At 43.1% G+C, this 22,230-nt stretch overlaps 1 protein-coding gene across 6 annotated transcripts in view; it reads left to right on the top strand.

The window, feature by feature from the left end:
• Positions 1 to 22,230, top strand: part of Ctnnd2 (catenin delta 2) — an 871,879-nt gene that overhangs the window by 763,996 nt on the left and 85,653 nt on the right. For 4 of the 6 annotated variants that reach the window (XM_004845188.4, XM_087189426.1, XM_087189429.1 and 1 more), the window contains 2 exons: positions 6,327 to 6,401; positions 7,400 to 7,550. In XM_004845188.4, coding sequence (XP_004845245.2) covers positions 6,327 to 6,401; positions 7,400 to 7,550 — 226 coding nt within the window. The remainder of the gene's footprint in view (positions 1 to 6,326; positions 6,402 to 7,399; positions 7,551 to 22,230) is intronic. The other 2 variants (XM_087189427.1, XM_004845189.4) reach the window with 1 other exon arrangement.

Here is a 22,230-nt window from a genome sequence, read left to right as displayed (position 1 = left end):
GAGATCTTCAATTATGTTCCAAATGTAGAAGACAGGAGTTACTTTCCTCTGGTGTCACAGGAAAGGGCAGGGGTCAAAGGCAGGGAGCTTTGAAAGAATTGATTCGCCTAAGAGCCATTCTGCTCTCTTTAACATGGAACTCCCAAGAGGACTCTCGTCATTACCATCCAGCCGTAAGAAACAAGAAGGAAAAAACTCAACAGCAAAAAGTGGTCTATGAAAATGAATATCACACCTATTTGTCCTTACTTACAATCTTCACTCCACTCCTAACCTCCAGCAGATAAATTCTTTCCTAGCACCATACACCACCAATGAAAAAGGATTTTCAGTAAGGTCGTCTAAATCCAGATGCATGAAAAATAAAGTTTCCTTTTCTAATGAGACAAAGATTTGATGATACATTCAGTTTGTGTTACAAGATAAGACACTATCTTATTAAAATAGAATTATGGTTCCCTTACTATCTGAGGCTTCATCAAGAACTGGGTTTGATACTTGCAGGACTGGAAGACTTCCTCAACATAATGGCCTCTAGACTGCTCTGAGGACAAATTCAGATTTCCCTTTCCCCACCATCAAAATTTTAAAAATTGCATAATATTCCCAAAATGAATTTTTTTTCTAGCTCCAAGTAAAACATGAAATCGAGTCCATCTGCCCATGATGTATTTTTAAAAAGAGAAACTAGGTATAATAAAGAAAAAGCTTTCTGGCTTGATGTCTAGTAAGTGAGAAAGAAAACAACTGAACTTTTGTTGCTTTGTCTGCACACACAGGGTGGGCCGAGCCTGTCTCCGTCACACCCACTGTTAGAGGGCAGGCTTGGGCAGCTGCATTCTGAACCTCTGTCTTATTTGCCTTACCTTCTCAGCACCCTGTGCCTGCAACACCTAAGTGAGGGAAAGGCAGGAGGTGCTGAACAAGATCTAGGACAGCCTCAGCCTCATACCAAACCAGGCCGGCATCGAAAAGGGTCACATTCAATTCCCCAGAAGACATTTCTAAATGCCAGCTGTGCACAGGGAAGACACCTCCAATGTTTGGTAACCTTGCTGTGTTCAAAGAGGTTCATTTTTTAAAACAATTTTTAATTGAAAATTACTGATCGTTGAGCTAATTTGAGAGCAGAAGAACAGGTATACTTGTCCTTATGTGTACAGGAAGTATTTCAGGGGCATCGCTCTTGCTTAAACTTGCTCTGACCACAAAGGCCCATGGAAAGGCCTCTTCAATCAGCAATTAATTGGACATTAATATTTTCATTAATTTTTCAGCTTGGAATGAATACATGCAATAAAATTCATTCTTTGCACTAACAAAACACATTTTTGAAAATCAAAGTGAAAAAATACTTAAAACATACACTTAAAGATACAGTAGCTACTATTACCTTAACCAACATTTGCATTTATTAAATTGATTTATTGTTTAACCAATAGAAGCACATTCTCCACTAATTTTCTTGATTAGAGATAACACTTTTCAAAATAAATTTTGGAATTTTGAAAGCAAATATGTATAGTCCTATAACTCTGAATTTAAAAAGCTGAGGCAGGAATCCTCCATCCATTGCATGGAAACCCTGGCATGGGAAGGGCTGGCCTGGGGCTGACACCATTCAATTACTTCATAAACCTCATAGCAGCCACCAACTACAGTGTTTTTGTCAACTTGAAAACTCCCTGATTCAGATAATAATGTGAGGCATGCATCTAAAGCACATGGTTTCTGATTATTTATGCATTTCTATAATAAACTGCCACCAAAATAAGACTCAGTGAATAGTTTTTCAAGAGAGGGATACTTTCTGCCCTCTGATCATGAGATTGTAATACCACACTAAACAACATGGTATTGCAAGTAAATTCACAAGCAAATTTCAGAATCTCATGCAATCTGTACCAAATTCCATGTGTTTCTCATTTTATAGCATAGGACTCCTGCATTGTGGCCTTGTGACACTACAAAATGTTAAAATGCTTCAGAATGCTTAGATTATGTTCAGAAGAGTTAGATTTTAAAGTGTGTTTCTTTCAAAAGAAATAACTGGGGAAATGGCTAATTTAATAAAGTCAGTGGAAAATGGTCATCTCACAGAAAAACAGTAAGTAGCAAACTGTACTCCTGAAGCAAGTGTCTTTTTAAAGAATAGAAAATTAATAAACAAATTGAGAATTTTAGCACTATAATGGGTTCAGCCTCAGAAGAAATTATTTTGTACTTAAAAGTGAACATTATCTTTAGTTATTTAGCAAATTATTAGGATTTCAAAAGAGGCAAACAAATTACACTGCTAATCTTCTTTGAGGAGCATAAATCAGCTTTAATATAATTGCCTCAGTTTAATCAAGGGAGAGATTTTTGCAAAAATTATAGACATTAGTTGTGTTTATAGCCATGCTGAGAGTTTTTTTTTGGGGGGGGGTATGTTCTATTTATTAGAAATATTTTTCATGGTAATACATTATTTAACTTTCTATAATTAGAGGAAGAAAGTCAGAGTTCATACTTTATTTTTTAGTCTGACTGAATAAATGTATTATACATGTATCTCTTCCAAAGCCAGTGACTTAGAAGTTTCTAATTTATGCACCCCATTGTTATAACCCTACAGTCAAATCAAAAAGCTGTACAACACCTTCCAGAATCCACATGAGTACACAGTTCTAGTAAAAAGTGCACATTCCTTTAAACCTTTTTACTTTCTCTTAAATTTATTTATTTGAGGTGAGGGTGTGGATATGGAAGTTGCAGTGCAGAATTATATTTATTTAGAACAAAACACAGGCTGAGAGTTTTTAAAGTAAAGTGCCTGTAAATCCATGTAAGACTGAGACAGGCTGGGTGTAAAGGGTTAAAAAGTTACCAACTTCACTTTGTCACCAAGATCTCGATGCATATAGCAAGGAAATTTATTGGGCACGTATTTCTGTGCAACTAACATTGTTTTGTGGAATTTGCTTTTAATTTGTCTCTGAGCCCTCATGTTGCCTGATGCAAAAACAAACAAAAAGTGCTTACTCTAAACATTTCTAAATTCAACCAACCTCAGCTGTTTCGCAGTCCCTTTAGGCTTCAGGCATGACTACTGCTCTGTGGTCAGCCCTCTGCCTCTCCTCCCTGTGTGGTGGAAGCTAAACTTGGGGGTCACGCTGGCACCCCTCAGAGGGGATGGGGACTGGGTCATGACCTGATTCCATTTCTCAGTCAGGAATGGTGTGTATCTTCTGCCACCTGGTCAGGACACACGTGGATGTCCCAGTCCACCACGCTCTTGGCCCACACCTCCCTCCCTCCCAGTTGGGCAACCCAAGGAGCAGCCACGTCCTCTCCATGCCCATCATTCTTGTGCCTCCTGGCCAAGCAACCCCTCTGCAGCACTGGATCCTGGCCCCTTCCTCAGTGAACTTATGCACCACTCATTCAAGCCCATGAAACACGCAGCTATCCTTTGCCACACCAGGGCACAGGGCCCACCTCCAGCCCAGCAAGCACCTACCTAGGATGAGCCTGGAGACTTCGCTTGACCTTGCTCAGCCTCCTCTGTAGCCCAAGAAAGGCAGCAAAGTTGCTCTCTGCTCTCCACCCTACCATCTCCAAAGGGGACTTCATCATCACCCACAGCGGGGTGGTGATTTCCAGGGACATTTCCAGGGGTGGGGGGGGTGGCTCACAATGCTCTTCATCTTTCTTCCTTCTAAAACTGCCTTCTGCCCCCAGCTTGGAAGTGCTGCAGGGAGCTTGAGGAGAGAGGAAATTATTTCTAACCTCTTCTGACCCCTTCCAATTATATCCCATTTCTCACCTGGACCTGTGCCCTCTGGCCTTAAACACTCAGCTTTTGTTGCTTTCTTTTCTCTCCCATTCTGACAACACCAGATAATGGCCCAACCATCTCCCTCAGAAGAGATGTGGGCCAGGAGGAGTACAGCATCTACCAGCTCAGGGCGTTTTCTGTCACATGCAAATATGCCTGCTCCTTTCCTGTCACAAATAAGAAATCCCAATTATACATGGTTTCTTGGACCAGATCTATTAAGTCTGAGCAAGCTGTTCTCAAGACTCTAGGTCAAAAGGCCCAGTAGCTTCATTAGTCATGCTCGGTGGTCCTCAACTCAGGAGTTCAGTGGAATGCCAAATGAATTACTTGAAACCAAAAACAGTAAAATGAAGACCAAGGTTAATGTGTTCATTTGTAAGGCATTCTATGGACCCTGAGCTTTTATAGTCAATGTCTGAGGGCAGAAGAAACTAGCAATCATGGACACTGACTCTAAAACTGGGCTTCCTAGGCTCAAGACTTGGTTGAGCATTTGCCTTACTATGCCTCTCTTTTCTCTGCTGTAAAATGGGAGTGACTCTGGCCCCTGGAAGATGTTACAACAGTACCTGGCAGACGTTGTAAGTGTTAGTTAGCTGAGATCTTTTAAGGGATCCTGATCGTCTTGAGCCCCTCATTGTGAAAACATTTTGCCAGAGTCTAGTTCCTACGATGTTTTTCTTTGGGCCAGGTCCTCTTCCTCCTCAGCCTCTTCCTCTACTTCATCTTTGTCATTCTCCTCCTCTTCCCTTTGCTGCTTTTATTTTCTCTTTGTTGCACCCATTGAGCAGCCTGTCTTGAGCTCATGAGCTCATCTTCCTACCAGTATCCTGCTCCATACCTGACTTCCATTCCCTCCACACTGGCTGCTCAATGTATGCCCTTCTTGATCTCTTTACAGAACATCAAGATTCAGCCCCAAGATTTCCACCTCAGCCCCTATGACTTATGTACACTCTTCTCTACATCACCCCATTTCTCAAATACCTGCCTCTGTACTCTGCATCCTCCCTTCTAACTCCTTACTGAGTACCACAGATGGGATACATGTGACATACTCCAGGATAGGTCACATACCTTAAAGAGCATTACCAGCAGACGTTTTTGAATGGCAAGAACACTTATGCAAATTTTCAACCCCCTTTGTTTTATTCTGAGTCACCATATACTGTGGTAATATTGGAAATCTTCCATACACACATAAACATACACAACTAACAGTTTTAAAATAAAAGTTATTTTCTATGTATCAATAATGTAATTATCAAATGCATTGTCTGTTTATCCCTCTTCACCTAGGGAGAACATGTCACTGTTACCATTTCCCCATACCAAAGATGTGTGTCTATATCTCATACACACTGAGGGCTCTGCATACCTGCTGTTTTATTGTTGTTGTTATTCACAAATCAGTTCCTGTCAAAGCTAAGAATCTGTCATTATTTTCTCCAGACATCTTTTCTCCAAGTCATCTTCCCATCCGGCATGAGGGGATTTAATGGCTGGACTTCCAAGGGCAGAGTTGTGCCCATCCTTTGTTGGCTCATTTCAGAGATGGCCAGTTCTCCTGTCTGTGTGGAAGGATGGAGGGGGGACAAGGCACTGCCTGGGAGTCTGAGCAGAGGATGAGGCAGGAGGGAATGAGACAATAGCAAGTGGGGAGTAATGTCAGCAGTATAAAGAAAAGCAGAAATGGAGCAAAAGGGTCCAGGTGACTCCATGGCCAAGTTGTTTAACACTCAGTATCCAAATTTTCTTTCAATAAAATAAGACTGTCAACCTCCACGAGGTTTGGAGAATTAGAAGAGATGACAAATGCCAGCCAGTTGCAGGGGGCTGGGGAGGAGTCATCCCTAAGGCTCCCATCTCACTAGCCTCAGGTTGCCTGTGACATTCCCTGTCGTCACTCAGGAGGCCCAGCTCCCTCCCCAGTGTCACATCCACTGGCAACACATCCGTGTGGCCCCAGAGTCTGATTTCCAACCTCTTTCTGGTACTGTGTTCCCCATCTAGTTTTAGGGAAATGCCCAACCACCAGCAGGCCGAGGAAGCTCAGGCTTCCAGTCTGTTATGGGCTGGACCTTGCAACCCAGAGGACACAAGTCATAGCCTAAGGAGGCGTGTCCAGAGAAAGCCACTTCCAGCATGTTGACTGGATGCTTTGTTGGAAGCACTGTGCTCTCTGGGAAGGAGTGTCAGACCCAGACACCCAAATCTCAATAAGTAGCTTTGAAACCTTGATGCGTTTCCATACCTAAGACTCCTGAGCATCCATCTCTTTGCTCCTTGACAGTGGGGCTGCAAAATAGTTCCCTGCAACCAAGAGTTACCCTCTTGAGTTTTATCTGCTTGATGACCACCTCAAGATTCCTGAGCTTGACACACAGAAAGGAGAAAACTGTGCATTGTTGGGTGATGGTGATAAGAAACTTTGTGAATGTGACTTCTTCTAACGTAGGATGGGATGAAGTTGTTTGTTTTTTTAATCTCATATTTCATGCAGGGCTGGGCTGAGGATGTGGCAGGCATGGCGTATGCCCTACGTTCACTGCCAGAGGGGGCTCCCTGCCTGCCACAGGTGAGAGCCAGCTCTGGGGTGCCTGCCCCTGTGGGGGAGGGGGGTGGAGAGGGCCCAGTGGGGTGGGGGGAAGGCCTGGTCCCCAGGAGGACGCTCCCTCCCTTGGAATCCAAGACCTCCTTCCAGAAATGTGATTCGCTCAGACTGGAAATGAAATTGCAGCAGACTGAACCCTTACCCTTTGTCGATGTTTCTGTCTCACACTTTTCTCTGGGACACTACAGAAGGCTCTAAAGCATATGTGCATGTGTTTGAAAAGCAGCCCTGTCTACATTTTGTTAAGTGAATCCGATCTGAATGCTTTATCTTCCTGCTGCTGCCAGGAATCAGGACTATGAAGCATTGGCCATGTGTTAAGGCCACCAATCACCAACCCAAAATAAATTCAGTGTCTTAAGTTAGACACTGAGTAATTTCCCGGGACATAATGCATTTTGATCTTAATGTTTTTTAAACCAATTTTGCAATTTTCTGTTTTGATTCTCAGTATCATATTTGCCTCTCCTTGCTGCTACCTTTTTCAGTTGTATTTACTCTACATTGCTTAGCAAAGGACTTACTCCTTTGCATGTTTTCCAAATTCATAGCTCTTTAGAAAAATAAGTCATGCATATCCAGCCCATTCTACTTCCTACTTTTTGGTGGATTCTTTTTCTTATTGCTTGTAATATCCATGGGGAGTCTTCCCTGTCCCAAATTTTGATACCTTAAAACATTAAGCCTATACTTCCCACAAATGGCTTTCAAACTCAAGTACTAAAGTCTTGGTCACAAGAGAAACGAAGTGTGATTCATTGATTTGTCATATGTTCAAGACAAAAACCAAAGTTAAAAGGTTTCAAGCCATGTCTAACCAATTCCACCTGTTCTATAACCAGGTCTTGATAATTCAGCTTCTTGGCTCCTGTAGACAGCCGTCTGAAAGCCCACATGAACCATTCACGCAGAGGACTATCTGCCTCTGTTGCTGACATCCTTTGCCTTCCCTCTTTTGGCAGTGGTCAGTGTATATCAGAGCTGCTGTCCGGAAAGAGAAAGGCCTGCCCATTCTTGTGGAGCTGCTTCGAATAGACAACGACCGTGTGGTGTGTGCAGTGGCCACGGCGCTCCGGAACATGGCCTTGGATGTCAGAAATAAGGAGCTCATTGGTACGTTTTCTGCTGACAGAACCTTGGCTTTTCAATGAAAACATGTCTTGCTGGATATATGTGATTGAATTCAGATGCAGAACTTAAAGGTGCAGGAATAGTGCATTTATGAGAGGCCTTGTGTTTTCCAGCTCTCTTGCTTTAAATCCAAAGAGCTGACTGATCTTTTAGAATTTTGAGGAAAATTGCAGTTTGTTGACATTTTTAATCCTTGACAATTAGAAGTGACCACAACACTCAGCCCGTAATCCCGTCATCTCAGTCTTTGGACTCTGTCAGGCTTCTTGTTCCCCATGTGATGAGCTGAGGAATTCCCACAGGATGTGTGCTTTCAGTGTATTTTGCATGAGAACATACTGGCTTCTTACCTGTTGTTTTTTATGTTGTTTCCCTAGGAAATACTGAGAACCTTTTATTAATGATGCATTAAGGTGGTAATACATATTTATTCGACAAATATTTATTCGTAGCCTACTTTATGTCAAGCCTGTTCTAGGCCTAGATTTACACTGATGAGCCGGACAGAGCCTTGTCCTTCTGGAATTTATATGAGAGAGAGAGAGAGAGAGAGAGAGAGAGAGAGAGAGAGAGATGTGCAATAAGTAAACAAATGAATCCCCCAGTGGGTGAAAAAGTTCTGCAGGGGGAGAATGCAGCTGGGTGAGGGAGACTGTCATGTTTTTTAATTAAATGAAATTCGCATAACATAAAATTAACCATTCTTAAGTGTACACCATTAGTGGCATCTGGTAGATTCCCAATGTAATATAACCACCTCTTCTGTCCAGTTCCCCAAAATTTCATCACCCAAGGAAACCTCAGACCCAAGAAGGAGGCCCTCTCTGTCCTTCTCCCACAAGCTGCCTTCTTTCCATAGATTTCTCAGCTGCTTGCCCAAACCAATCTTCCATAGTTTTCCCCTGTGTTTTCCAGGAGTTTTAGTTTCAGGTCTCATATGTAAGCATACAGTCCAGTTTGAGCTGACTTTTGTATATGGTGTGAGGCACAGATCCATTCTTCTGTATGTGGACATCCAATTTAAGGTTGTGATCTGAAATGAGAGCTCCAGTTAGGGGTGGTTGGGTTTAGACTGAAAGGAGGTGAGGGAGAGGGGCTGGCCATGCAGATATTTAAGGGCAGAGGAACCCAATCTGAAGGGGGATCTTGCCGTGGGAGATGGGAGCGAGCCAGTGGCTTCCAGTCCTTGAATGGGCCTTGTGTATCTGGAAAGGCGAGTATTGGGAGGTCAGAGAGGCATTCGGTGCCTCTTTCTGCAGGTAGAATGATGCTCAGGCTAAGGCTGATAGACACTTAGAGAATTCGGAACCCTCAGGGTCCTGCTGGGAAACTGCACAAGTCACCATGGACCATTGTCCCCATGGGTAGGCATCTGGTATGGAGGAGGCTGGCTACAGGTAGCAGGTGTCCATGGGTGGCATCTGGAAGCTGGGAAGTGGAGAAACTGAGCCACCCACCGTGGCCAAGGTGCAGCTGATCTGGAGCTTCTAGGGACCTAGGAGACAGAGGTAGAAAGGCACAAAGAGGCCAGAGTCCACTCCTGGGGCAGTTGGAAGCCCAGATATGATACACTAAGCCCTTTGTGGTCTGGAAACCAGATATTTTTTCTCTTGCGATTGCACGTTACCCATCGGATCCTCCAGTAAAAACCAAAGTATTTGCAGGATTTCAGCCATTTATTTATTCACAGTGGAACCCAGATTTCAAATCCATGTTCAATAAACATTTAGTCATTATGCTTGCAGGAAATAAACTCAGTTTGATATTTATACTTAGTTTATGTTTAATTAAAATTTTTGTGAATTTTGTTTTGTATACTTAAACTAAGCCATTAGCTAAAAAGATAAAGTACCCTTTCCATAGACATTTTTCTTCTTCTTGCAGTTATTTCAGACAGGATAGTGTGGGTGCTTCCAATAAAATCCTATCTCTTCTGTAACATAGAGGAAAAATCAATAGCTAATCAGTCTACTGCCTAGATACTAACTGCTAGGTATTGTGTGTTTATGTGTTTTATTTCTTTTGGTGGATTAAAATATAACAAAATACTGAACTATTGATTGGTTTTCTAGCTCATAGGCATCTCTTCTTTCTCAAAATCCAGTTAGCTAGTGGAGGTCCCTACTGCCCATGTTAAATTAAGCCTTTACTATCAAATGTCACCAGACAGGAAATGGAGCCAGTCACTTAGAAAGAGAAGTGAAAATATCTAAGTCACCGGCTTTACAGAGTCAGTAATTTTTTCTCACTTGAATGGGAAGAGCAGAATTTATTAAGAGAGCATTCGATACTATTTAGTAGGAAGGAAATGTGACTTATGCTAATTCTTTTACTTTAAACATTGCATCAAAGTAGAGACCTTTGTAGGAAAGTGCTATACAGAACTTTAGACATTAAAAAGAAAGATGCAATGACTTCCAACCAAGAACAACAAGAAAAGAGATGAAGCATCGACTCCCTTTCCTTTCTGTCAACTCTTACCTAAAGCCTTGGTGGCCTCTTCGGGTTTCGTGGCTTCAAAGTCATCTCTATGCTGACTCCCACACAGGTCTCCTGGCCACTTGTCAGTCCAACTTCACCACTTAATTTCTAATGAGCATCTCAAATACAACAACTCCACAGGCCTGGCCCTTCCACAGGCTTCCCCAGGACAGCAAATGGCCAGCTGTCCTTTCTGGGGCCCGGGACAAACACTCTAGAGTCTTCTTTGACTCTTATACAGCCCGCTTTCATAGTCTATCCTTCAACAAATCTAGTCTTCCCTCTGGATTTTCCCAGAATCTTGACACTTTTTTATCTTTCTGGATTTCTTCCTGGTCTGGAACTGCCAGCAACTCTCCCTGGGGCCATTACCCTGGCCTCCCACCCACTCCCCCAGGACTTCCCTTGCCCTCCACAGTCTGCTGTCATGGCAGCAGCCATAGTGGTGCTGCCAAAGCATGTGTTGGAAAACACCATTTCTGTGTCCCAAACACTCCTCATCTCTGTCCAAAATTCAGACTTTTCCAGGCACATAAAACTCTATCAAATCCACCTCCCTCTCACCTCTGCATCCTCACCTTCTGTGCCTCTTACCATCAGCACCTCTGCTGTGGCCACTGGTTTACTGTGCTTCCTTCATCACAGGAACCAAGACCTTGCCTCAGGGCCTTTGCACTTGCTGCTCCCTCTGCTGGAAGTCCTGTTCCTTTGGACATCTGCAGCTCATGCCTCATCTCACTCAGGTCTTTACCAAGAGAAGATGGATGAGACACCAAACTTAACATGCTACCCCCACTCTCTTGCCCTGCTTGATTTGTATCCACAGCACTGATCACCTTCTAACATACACAGTCTGGCTTAAGGTGGCTCCACTTATGATTTCTCAACTCCAATATGCATTCAGTAGAAACTATTTTGAATTCTGAACTTTCATTTTTCTCCAGGATAGTGACATGCAATCTGAGCCTCTTGACACTGGGCAGTGGCTATCAGTGGCAGTTTCCAGCCAGCCACGAAGTCACGGGAGAAACAACTCATATTCTCTCATGTGCTGTGTGCATCCTAAGATGTTCCACAGACAGGGTGTATGCAATGCACTTTTTGCTTACAATATTTTAAATTTACTGTAGTTAATTGGGGCCTAACCCCATGATACATCTAGGAGCACCTGTGTATAACATAATACTAGTTGTTTTTTTTCTAAGCCTCCTTCCACCAGTGGACTGTGATCCCATGGAAGGCTGGAAACTTGGTTTTGTTTGTTTATCAGTATACCCCATGCAGTGTGTGATCTGTAGTTGGGATTGAATTAATGTCTGCTGAATTAATAACTCAACTAGGTTTTTCTGGTCTTAAAATGAACTCCAAGTCAGCAAAACCCTAGGAAAGCAAATTAAATAAAAAATTAACTGAAGGATTTTGCATCAATAAATAATTTAAAAGCTATCTCATCCTTCTCATTAAATGCACTAGAGGTAGGCATGCACTCAGAATGTCAGAAAGCAGCCAGGATTTCCATCATTGATTCTGGATGGTAAATAACAGATCTCCCTAGATTGTTGTGTTACTTGAGGAAGGGGTGAGCTGGCTTCGGCAATTGCAGTGAAGGAATGGCTTCTCTTTCTTGGAAAACTCCAAAGAAGCTGTTGAACAAGAACCACCCTGCCCTGTTCTGTCTACTGAGAAGTGCGCTGTAGCACTAACAGGAATGTAGCACACTGTGCTTTCTCTCTCTTCTCATCTGGGCTCTTTCCATGGCTGTGTGTCTGTCTCTGTGAGCTGGTGATAAACATCCCATAGTTAGATCTTTACGTTCTTCTTAGTGACACGGCACAGTAGCCAAGGTTAATATACATCCATACATTTCGGTGAAACCTCAAAAGTGTTCATTATCTTCCTGAGTAGGAACGATTTTCAAAAAGAATGGTAATAATTAACTTCAGTGAGAAGGCCCAACAATATTGTATCACTTCCAGTTTAGCGAGCCTACCCACTTCAGCACTTGGACAGTTCCCGACGCAGATGGCAGGCATTTATTGCACCCAAAGCCACACTTTTCTGCCAACAAATAAACTCAAGCCAACAAAACAAGAACCTTAAAGCCACGAGAGCACTAACTGGCTTCCCACTTATTCAGATCCCAGCTCACAGAGGCCCTCCTGAGGACTGATGCGCCTTCAACTCAGAGCTCTGCTGGGAACACCTACTTACTAAGACTTCCTTCCTTCCCTTTATTTCCGCGTGTGCTTTCATCCTTGCATTGTCTCTTAGTTTTATCATGTATGCATTTCATCCTTCCCTACTAAAACAGCCAGAGAGGAATCTGACTAAGGTTAGGGTTGTATTTATCTATGTCATATCGCACCTAGAACTCTGGTATGCCCACAACAAGTACTGAGGATACTTGTTGAAAGTATTTGCTGAAAGTTAACTGGTGGAGGAATAGCACGGGTTATTTATTTACTGAGAAGACCAGATCTAGAGAAGACTTGAGGATTCCCAAGGGGAGAGAGGAAGGAGCTGAGGGAATGTCTTTTTCCACTTCTTTCCAAGGTGTCCAGAAACAGGGAAGAAAGATGCTCAGCTTAGATGCTCCCTCAAGCCCAGGCCTCTAAGCAAATGTATTCTGCTGCTGCTGCCAACGCTGCTACTTTGAAAGGAATTTGAGATTGGGTGGGAAATAGCTGCATTTTCTGCATGTGACTCAATCACTGCCAGACGTTGGTGTTGGCAGGGCCACCACACCTCTGCGGGGAGAGTTGGCAGAGCCCGCAGAGCAGACCCCTGTCTTGGCTGGGTGTCAGCTGCCTGCCATACTTCCTAGCATGTGAGCCAGGACTGGGAAGCATGTGCACCTTCCACTCCCTGGTGTGCCTCCCTAGGCTGAGGAGAAAACCTGTCAACCACTTCATGAGCCCGGCCCTGCCCAGTGGCCGGGTGCTTTTGCCTCATCCTTCTGTGTTGTGCCGGACTCTTTCTCACCTTCTGTGACCACTGCACTGTTCATTCACCTCCTTTCTAAGTCTGCAAGAATTGCTTTCCCACTGACTCCCCAACTCATTCATATATATGAGCCATTCTCCACATCTGGCTAACCTTCTAGCTCAGCTTCTTTCAGTCCAGGGAACTTCTTCTCCCCTGTTCCAGCTTCCAAGGGGCAGAAGACAGAACCTGACTTTTCCGAGGGTCAGGATGAGGCCATTTTCTACCATATGGACCTGGAAAGACGGAAGAGAAAAGAATTCAAAGTCCTCATGTGGACCCAGAAGTACACTTCTTGTGCATTCCCCATGCTGAAGAAATCATGAACAAAATAAGGGCAGTTTCTTTCTCAGAGTTAATTACTTTTGAGGCAGTAAATCCATTGTTATTCCTTTCTCCCTACAGAGCTTTCACATCATCCCTTTCATTCTTTTGGGGGCTCAGAGCTCAGTGGAAAATCAGTCCTTCTTAGCATTCTGCTCCTGTTCCAACTTGTTTTAAATATTCAGGTAGAAATTGTATCTGTCCAGTCTAGAATAAGAAAAGTGGAAATGCTGTCCAGAGAATACAATCACCCCTCCCCTGTGCCAGGTCTGTACTTCAGTAACAAAAGTATTTTCCTTTGCACAACTAAGGTGGGGGCAATAAAAACAGGAAGAGTACATCTTCATTATGTCCTCATGTTGCTTAGCTTTGTATTCATTTCATGCAGTGATCCTACAGCTGAATTTTTGAGCGATGTATCCATGGACGTCTAGACCTGGTAATACTTATCTTCATCCAAACTTTGAACATATTTTTACCCAAACTCTTAATCATGAGAGCATGTTCCTTAGGGAATAAACAGCTGCCTACAGCTATCCCCCCACCTCTGTGAAGAATCACTCCCCTTCAGAAAGTCATTCCCTGAGGTGTGTCTGAGCTCCACAGCCTAGGAATGAAATTCAACCTCAGCATCATCCTGTCTGCATTTGGAATACCATGCTGCACACCCAGGAACTCCTGGAAAAACCATCTTATGCCAGTGGCTTGCATAGAACACTATTCCCTGGACAACAGGCCCCCCAGCTGGGGACAGGAGCCCTTGATAGTCACTCATCACATGATGCCATAGCACTTCTGTACCCACGCTCTTGACCCTGGTCCATCCATGCCCGAGGAAAGGCTGGAGGAACCTTCATGTCACCCAGGGATGCAGGCATGGTTCTTACTCCTGGGACAGTGTGAGCTTCACTTTATTAAGTAATATGAGGAAATTTTAAAAACCTACCTTCTTCTCTGCCTTTCAGAACATGCTCTTCAGCCCAGGACAGATGTTGTTTTAATTAACACACATACAATTTCAATTAGTATTTTAAGGAGAAGTCTGATTTCCAGGCAAGGTGATCTATCAGAGTACTCTCTGCTAGCTCGTTTTAATAACTTGACTTCAGAAGCCAAATTCTAACAGGCCGAAAACTCTGTACTTTGACCAAAACTCTGCATCTTCAGTTTAGGTGGCTGTGTGAGAGCCCTCATCTCTCAAGCCAGAGCCTCATCTCCTGAATGTTGCCTCCCCTTCCAGCAAGGCCGTGGGCTCTTTGTTAATTAACTCTGGACACCTATTGGGGAATTTTAGTGGCTGGGCCTGGAAGATAAGAATTCCCTGGAAGGGGAGTTGTAAATAAATCAGAGCCAACAACTATTTTATTGAACGAGACTTTAATGATTCCTCCTTGGAAATCCCCCATGTAGGGAAAAGGCAAAATTGAGAAATTTCCAGTTGATTCAAATTCAGGACCTCAATTTAAAGGCCTCCAAAGAGATAGGTAGATGAGATAGATAGAGAAATAGACAGTGATTGAGAGAGAGGACAGACAGAGACAGAGACGGAGGAGGAGAGAGGCATCCAAGTTTATTTTGACCAGTTAGGTATTTATTCTATGCCTGGCCAAACTATTTCAGCAAAAAGCTTTAGAGAAGAAAATGAATGGGAAATGAAATGGCCCTCATCAAATACCCCAACCAAATCTTGGAACTCTAAATATAGAAAAAAGGATTTTAACAGGATAATGTTTTAGCAGGACAATGTTTTTAAATTGGATTCCCTTCAAAGTGTGGTTTGCCATCTTCTTCCCTTGCTAAAAAAAAAAAAAAAAAAAAAAAATTTAAAGTCTTAACCATGTGGGAAGAAATGGTAGTTTTTACTCTCTAATACTAAAAATAATGGATTAGAACAGAGTTTAAAAGTTTAAAGATGAGTCCTCTTTTAGTCATCCTGGTGTGTGTGGTTATATTTATCATGTGGGGTCTTGAGCAGAGCACTCAGCTAAGGAAAGATGTGGGCCAGATGGGCAGTGCACAGCCCTGGTGGACACACATGCCACGGGGAGGACAAAGAGATGAACAGCAGGAGGGCACAGTAAACCACCAGCAGAGAGGTCAGCAGAGACCCAAGGAGGAGTTGGAAGTTAGGGGAGAAGCAGTCCCAGCAATGGGTGGAGTCCCCTGAAGCCAAAAGAGAGTGCTGGTCTGTGAAATGACACAAGCAGCTAAAGCAGATTTTGTTCCCGAACCCAGTATATCAAGAACAGAAATTTTGTTCTCCTTCTCATGCCAGACAGGGATCAACAGGACATTTAGTAAGACGAGAGGCGAGGCAAACAATCAGGTAATTAATTCCCAGCACCAACACCGCAAAATGTCCCAAAGGTGTTTTCAAGAAACATGGTTGAACCTCAGAGATTTTTTTTTTCCCTTATACACTAGAAAATTCATGAAGGTTTACTGTCTATCAGAAAAGCTTAGGTATTTCTCTAATTTAAAGTAAAATGTTCTTGCTCTGTTGTGCTCATTATAAATGTTTACACAATGCCAGGTAACATGAGTGACTTTGAAGAGTAGAATAATTTTTTAAAGAATGATTTGTGTGCTAACATGCATGATGTCCTTTACATCTCCAGATCGTACCATCTTTGTCATGTGATGTAGGTAGCAGGGCTTGGGACAGTACAGATTGGGCTGATGCAGACATATGCTAATGTGCAATGTGCTAATTTTATTTCAGAGTCGATGTTGCAACTTCAACGTTAGAGGTTATTCAATGTGCAAGATAGATCAGAAGATAAAAATCCCCCATTGTCCTCACCTTGAGACAAGAACAGTTTAATTTACTTGTCAGAAAGAAAAGTTATAGCCACGAAATAGAAAGTGGTGCTATTAAATTTTTAATTGGCTATTAGGTCCGTGGACTGATACCTCGAGTGTCTTGGTGAGTCAGACCATCTTTAAAGTGACCTTATTATTCTCGAAATGTTAGAAACCCAATAGTTCTAACTTCCAACTCATCATCAACTGTACTTTCCAAATCTTACTTTTTCCCCCATTTTTCCAGTGACAGAGGAATCAAAACCTTGACTTATTTTCTTCCTGGTCTTTATCCCCAAGCAGTAAATCCTTCAGAATGTCTTCTTGAAACGTCTTCCCAGAGTCCCTTGAATTCTCCTTCCGTATCCTCTGCTTGTCCTCTTCCGTCCCAGCCCACAGGAAGTCGAACCCAGCGCAGACCCTGGTGTCCTCCCCAAGTCCCTTCTCTTTGCCCTCCTCACTCAGCCTCCCTCCATGTCACCATTGCTGTGCTGACCCCATGTAAGGGGCTCCCCTGAAGGAACACTCAGTGTTCACTTGATGCAAATGACACAAAATTAATCCTGATGTTGAAATTTGTTCAGTAGAATAGTTTTTCCCAAAGAGACTCTGCTTCATAGTCCAGTTGGCGTGTCTCTCTTCCATAATGCCTGTGTATCGTGATTCCTAAGATGCAGCTTCCACAGTTTTCCTACTGCTCCTTCCATTTTCCTTCCCCCAACCCTTTTAGCAATCCCCTCCTTTAAGGGTCTGTCCTATTGAAGACCTCCTGTTTTATTTCTGGTGCTCTTCTTTCCACCTACCAATTGTGTAGAATTCACAAATGTGGTACAATATCTCTTCCACACTTTTTTATAGTGTGCGTCTGCTGATAATTAATTACCTCAAATTTTGTTTCTTTTCTCATCTGAAGATAGCTTTATTTTGCTTTCAGCTAATAAGGATATCTGAGGATGTTCTATAGGATTTTGAGACAATTTTCCTTTTATTTTCATTCCATTGACTTTTGTCTTCATTGTTGTTACAAGGAGTTAGTTATTCCTAGCATTATTCCCCCAAATGTCCATTCTTATGCAGCCTGGGTCTAATATTCTTGATGATTATTCATTCTATTTCTTCCACCCCCTTCTCACTTTTGTCTTCCAGGGACTACGGTTACACGTATGTTACATTATGTGACACTGTTCCATAGGTCTCAATTACTCCATTCAAGATTTTGAATTCTTCTCTTTCACTTCATGCTTTAGAAATGATCTAGAAATTTGTCTTTCAATTCAAATCCTATTTCCAAACCTCTGTAAAGATCATTATGTAAATCTCTCATTTATGATACCATATTTTCTAATTCTAGAATTCCCATTTGTTTTTTCTTGTACTTTTCATTTCTCTGCTGAATTTTTCCATTTTTTTCTCACATGTTGTCCATCTTACTGCTACTCTCTTAACATGTATAATACACATAAAAGTCTCTTGTACATATTCTAAAACCTGGATTATAGTGGCTACTTGTGCTCTTAATTTGTACTCATATTTTCTTGCTTCTCTGCATGTCTTATTATTGTATGCCGGGAATTTTGTGTTAAAATAATATAACAGACTAAATGAAATAATTCCTTACTCCCAGAAAATAATATCCTATTTGTTCTATTGGGTCACTAAGGTGGAGGACTGGATTGATCTAATGCATATCTTAACCTTGGTGGAATCGAGCTTACCCCGAAGTTCAGAGGCTACAGCAGTTTGATCAGTATTCAGCCTACGTTTTGGTGGGGAAACCAAGCAGCTACATATTGCAGAGCCTTTGCAATTGTGGCCAGCCTAGTCACCAGTTGTCTGAGCCAGGAAAGAGTTTGCTTTCTTCCTCTTTCTTTCCCCTCCCTCCATTGCATCCCCCTGTCCTCTGTGCAGCTCAGTTGCCATCTTCTGGGGTCAAAACATCACTACATTTTCAAGGCTGAAACAATTTTGCCTCCACCATCTCTGTCCATTTTCCATCCTTACCATTTCTAAGTTCATAGCCTTTCTTCCAACTGGACACTGTCCCCTCCGTCCCTGCAGATACCTTTCTCAGTCCAACGCCATCCCTTCAGCTACATCCCCCACCCCGATCTCTTCTTCACTCCCTTTCCTAGTCTCGCCTTATCCATCTTCAAAGACAAATTCCTGCCCCACTTAAAAAAAAAAAATCCTTCTGTAACAACTCCAGTTTTTGCCCTGATTGAACCTTTCATGTTTATCGGTGTACTCCAGATTCAGTACTGTGTGCAGCATTCACATGAGTCCATATTATTCAGCTGCAGTGGAGTCAGCACCTTAGCCAAGCTAGGAAGAAGAAGAGCCCCTTAGAAACCAGAAGAGTGTCTTTCTCTGACTTCACTTCTGGTGTTTTTCTTTTGAAAGCCCTGACTCTGCTGAGCACTGTATTGTGCAGCGATGGTGGCACGTGTTGCACACCTTCTGTCTGCTAGGACCTGTGCTCACCCGCTGGGGCACGCACCGTCTCTCCCCTGTGCTGCTGCAGTCCCTAGCACAGGGCTGTTCTGGTGTCCAGGAGACACTTTTTAAGTATTATTTGAACACACAGTAAGCTGAAGTCATAATATTGTGATCTCACAAGCCAAGATTTATTCCCATATATAGATTTTCCTAATTATTTTCAATCAGGTTACAGTTATAACCCACAGCTTCTCTTACAGTTGAGACCTACCCAACTCACCCTTCTTCCTTACCTGGAACTTACCATCACAGTGCCCCTAAAAAATAGAACTACCTACCTTGCTTTGGTTATGCATGCCAAAGCAGACCAAAAGTGCTTTGGGAAGAACGTGGCTCTTAACCTTAGATACACAGGCTCCCCAGGGCCCATCCCAAGAGAGACCCCAATATTAACACTTATGTTAAGGCACCCTCTGGGATTCTAAAATATTCAAGCTTGAGAATTACTGATTTAGAGACTGGAAAATCCTTCCTAGATTTAAAAAAAAAATAATCTTGCTTATCTCCTAGAAAACTATCTCCTTCCAATTTTGATTTCATGGTTAAAGTTTAAACTTAAACATTTTTCTCTGAGATATTCCAATTCTTTGGTCATAAAAGATAACAGTTTTTCTCCAGAAATTGCACTGATCCAAACTCCCTCCTTGTATTATTATATGTAGTGAATAGATGCTCCTGAGTGAATAGGTAATTTCAGCAGACATTGCCACTGATGATGTTAATATCCATAGCCAAAACAAAGTTTAATTGTTGCATAAATGTGTATACATAGGTCATATATAATATATTGACTATATATTTAATAATATATGTTATAATATATAATAGGAATATCTAGGGGTTATTAATACCTTGTTTTCAACACACACACGATCTTTCGTAATACTGGCTTACATGAATATATCAGGAACCTCTTCAGTTTAGCAAAGGATTGTAACTTTACCTTGCTGCTTATAAAGCCCTTCATATTCAAAGACCACTTTAATCAAGAGGACAGGTTTAAAGAGCTCATTGAGCATATTAAACCCAAGTGTGACACTGACAACAGCGTGCAGAGAGGGGAGGCTATGGAGAAGTCTGGGTCCTTCCAAAGGTGAGGACTGCAAGTGTCCAAGCTCCTCCCACTCAGGGATGTGGCTGCCCTCAGGTCTGGGGCTGCTGCTGTCCTCCCTCAGACACCCACAAGCTCCAGTCTTAGCAACTCCGTGAAACAGGAAAGCCTCAAGCAAGCCTCAGCAAGTCCAGATACTCCCTCCTATACTCTGCCCCTTAAGTATGGTTAAGAAGAGAAAGGTGGCTCTTGGTATTCCAGTGTGCGAGCAAAGGAGAATAAAAATGAGCAAAAAAAAACCCAAACATATTAATACTTCAAGATACAACCCTGTCTTCACCATGCTCCAAAAAGTGCATTACGTTTCTGTGAACTACAGTATTTTTTACCATTAAAGTTACCTCTCACTTCCCAAATACAGCTGTCCCCTGTATCTGCGTGGAATTAGTCCCTAGGCCCTGAGGGTCCCCAAATCCTTGGGCGTTCAAGTTGCTTGCATAAGACAGCATCATCTGCACAGAGCCTACTCACTTCCTCTCATAAACTTTCATCTTCATAAATTAATGGTAACACCTAACACTATGTCAATGCTGTGTACGTAGTTATTTCAGGGAATACCGCTTAGGGCATAGTGACAGGGGGTGGGGGGTTACATGTTCAGTACGATGCGATTCTTGTCAGTATTTTCAGTCCTCTGTTATTGAATCTGCAGGTTTGGAACTGGGAATATGGATGGGAATATGGATGGCTGACTGGGCTTCCTTGCTGCTCTCTTAAGCCTTAAACTGGAAAGACTTCTAAAATATGTTTTCTTTGCTGTACAGAGGAGATGCAACAGTGTGTGCTTTCATTGCTTTTGAGTCTTCAGGACAGGATATTTCAGCAGCTCTTCCACCATGCCCCCTTCCCCAGCTGTAAGGGCAGAGCTCCTCAGAATGGCCTTGGGATTTGCTGTGGAGCCGCCTCAGGCAGTGAGAGGAGCTGACTGGTGCCCTTGGCAATCAGTTTTCACCTTGCTTTTCTCGGCAGGCTGCTCATCCACTAAGGGATGGTGGACAGTGGGGAGACCCAAGGGGTCACACAGTGGTCTGCATGGAGTGTTCCTCAGTGGGCTGATACTGCCCCACCCGGGTCATGTGTTACCCTCTACTGTAACAACCCACTCACCCAAAAGAGCAATATTGGGATCAAGTTTTCTCACTATCGACCCAGGCTTAGGGAGAAGAGGTAGCAGATAGGGTAAGTGCTGAACCTTGGCAAGGATGTTTGCTGAATGAAGGAAAAGGAGTAGAGCATCTTCATGGGGAGAATGAGGGAATCATTCAGTTATCTACTTCTCATCAGGTAAAAGACTCGAATTAGTTCAAAACATGTAAATTACAAAGCGGAGGGGCCCCGTGGATCAATGTTTTAAATTGCAACCACGTGACTGTGCTCCTCTGGACTGGGATGGCAATGATCTCTGAAAAACAGATGCCAAGGAGGAGTGCTGGGCACTCAGTAATAAGTTCGACTTACGACAAAGCTCATCTTACATGGGTAAATGACCTCCTCTGCATAAACATGATTTTATCTGTGGTAATTAGACACAAATGGGAAGGGACAGAGTGAGTCAGGCTTTGTTTTCTTCCCACTTTGGCTTAAGGCAGAACTTCTGGCTACCCTGCTCTTTCAGCCTCCCAGGTGGCTCCAAAGGCCACCCCAGCCCCCGAGGGAGTATCTTCAGGCAGAGATGGAGAGGAGGATCCCAAGGTGCTGGGATGGGAGGGAAGCTTCCGAGGGCAACCTGCAGGCAAGGGGTAGTGAGAGCCACAGCCACAATCACTATTCCTGCTGGTTAATCCGAAGCACAGGAAAAATCAAGTCACTAACCAGACAAACAAGTCAGCTGGCTTGAGTAGGAACTACACTACTGAACTATACACAGACTTTACCATTTGTTTCCCTTACATATTCTGCTGCATTTTCAGGGTTGAATACTACGTCCCTGTTTTGTTCTGATAAAGACAGACAGGCATGGTCTTAGTCACAGAGGCAACAAAGCCAGATGGACCCAGGTTGGGGGTGGGAGACTGACACAGTCATAGGCTGGTTCCATCCTGAATTGTGAATGGGTGAGATGTCCTTGTCTCTCAGGGAGACACAGCTCTGTGCAGCTCTGGTGACTCCCGTCTCTTCTCACATTTTCACATTCTTGCTTCTTACCTGTGGGTGAGAAGTTCCCAGCCACTGGTTTGTTCTGAAGTCTTTGGGTTCAGGGCTTTCCACAGATGACATCTGTTATCCAGTCTGTATCCAATTATCCAGTGATAAGAGTCCAGTCTCTGCTCAGCTTCTTTCTGAATTCAGAGGCATGTGGGAGTCCTTATTTTGAACACAGAAGTGAGAGGGCTCAGATAGGTGCCTAAGAATGGCCACATAGCTTGCTGAAGTGAGCTTGAGGAAGGGGAAGAGAACGAAATGGTTGTGAGCACACTGTCTCCCACCCCTAGGAGGGGCTATATTTCCCTTCATCACCTAAACCCC

The sequence above is a fragment of the Heterocephalus glaber genome, unplaced genomic scaffold (genome assembly GCF_053883595.1).
Source record: "Heterocephalus glaber isolate CG9 unplaced genomic scaffold, H.glaber_assembly_v1.0 deba00001538, whole genome shotgun sequence".
NCBI classification, from domain to species: domain Eukaryota; kingdom Metazoa; phylum Chordata; class Mammalia; order Rodentia; family Bathyergidae; genus Heterocephalus; species Heterocephalus glaber.
Note: the sequence above shows the minus strand (reverse complement) of the source record. Positions and strands in the feature narration are given on the sequence as shown.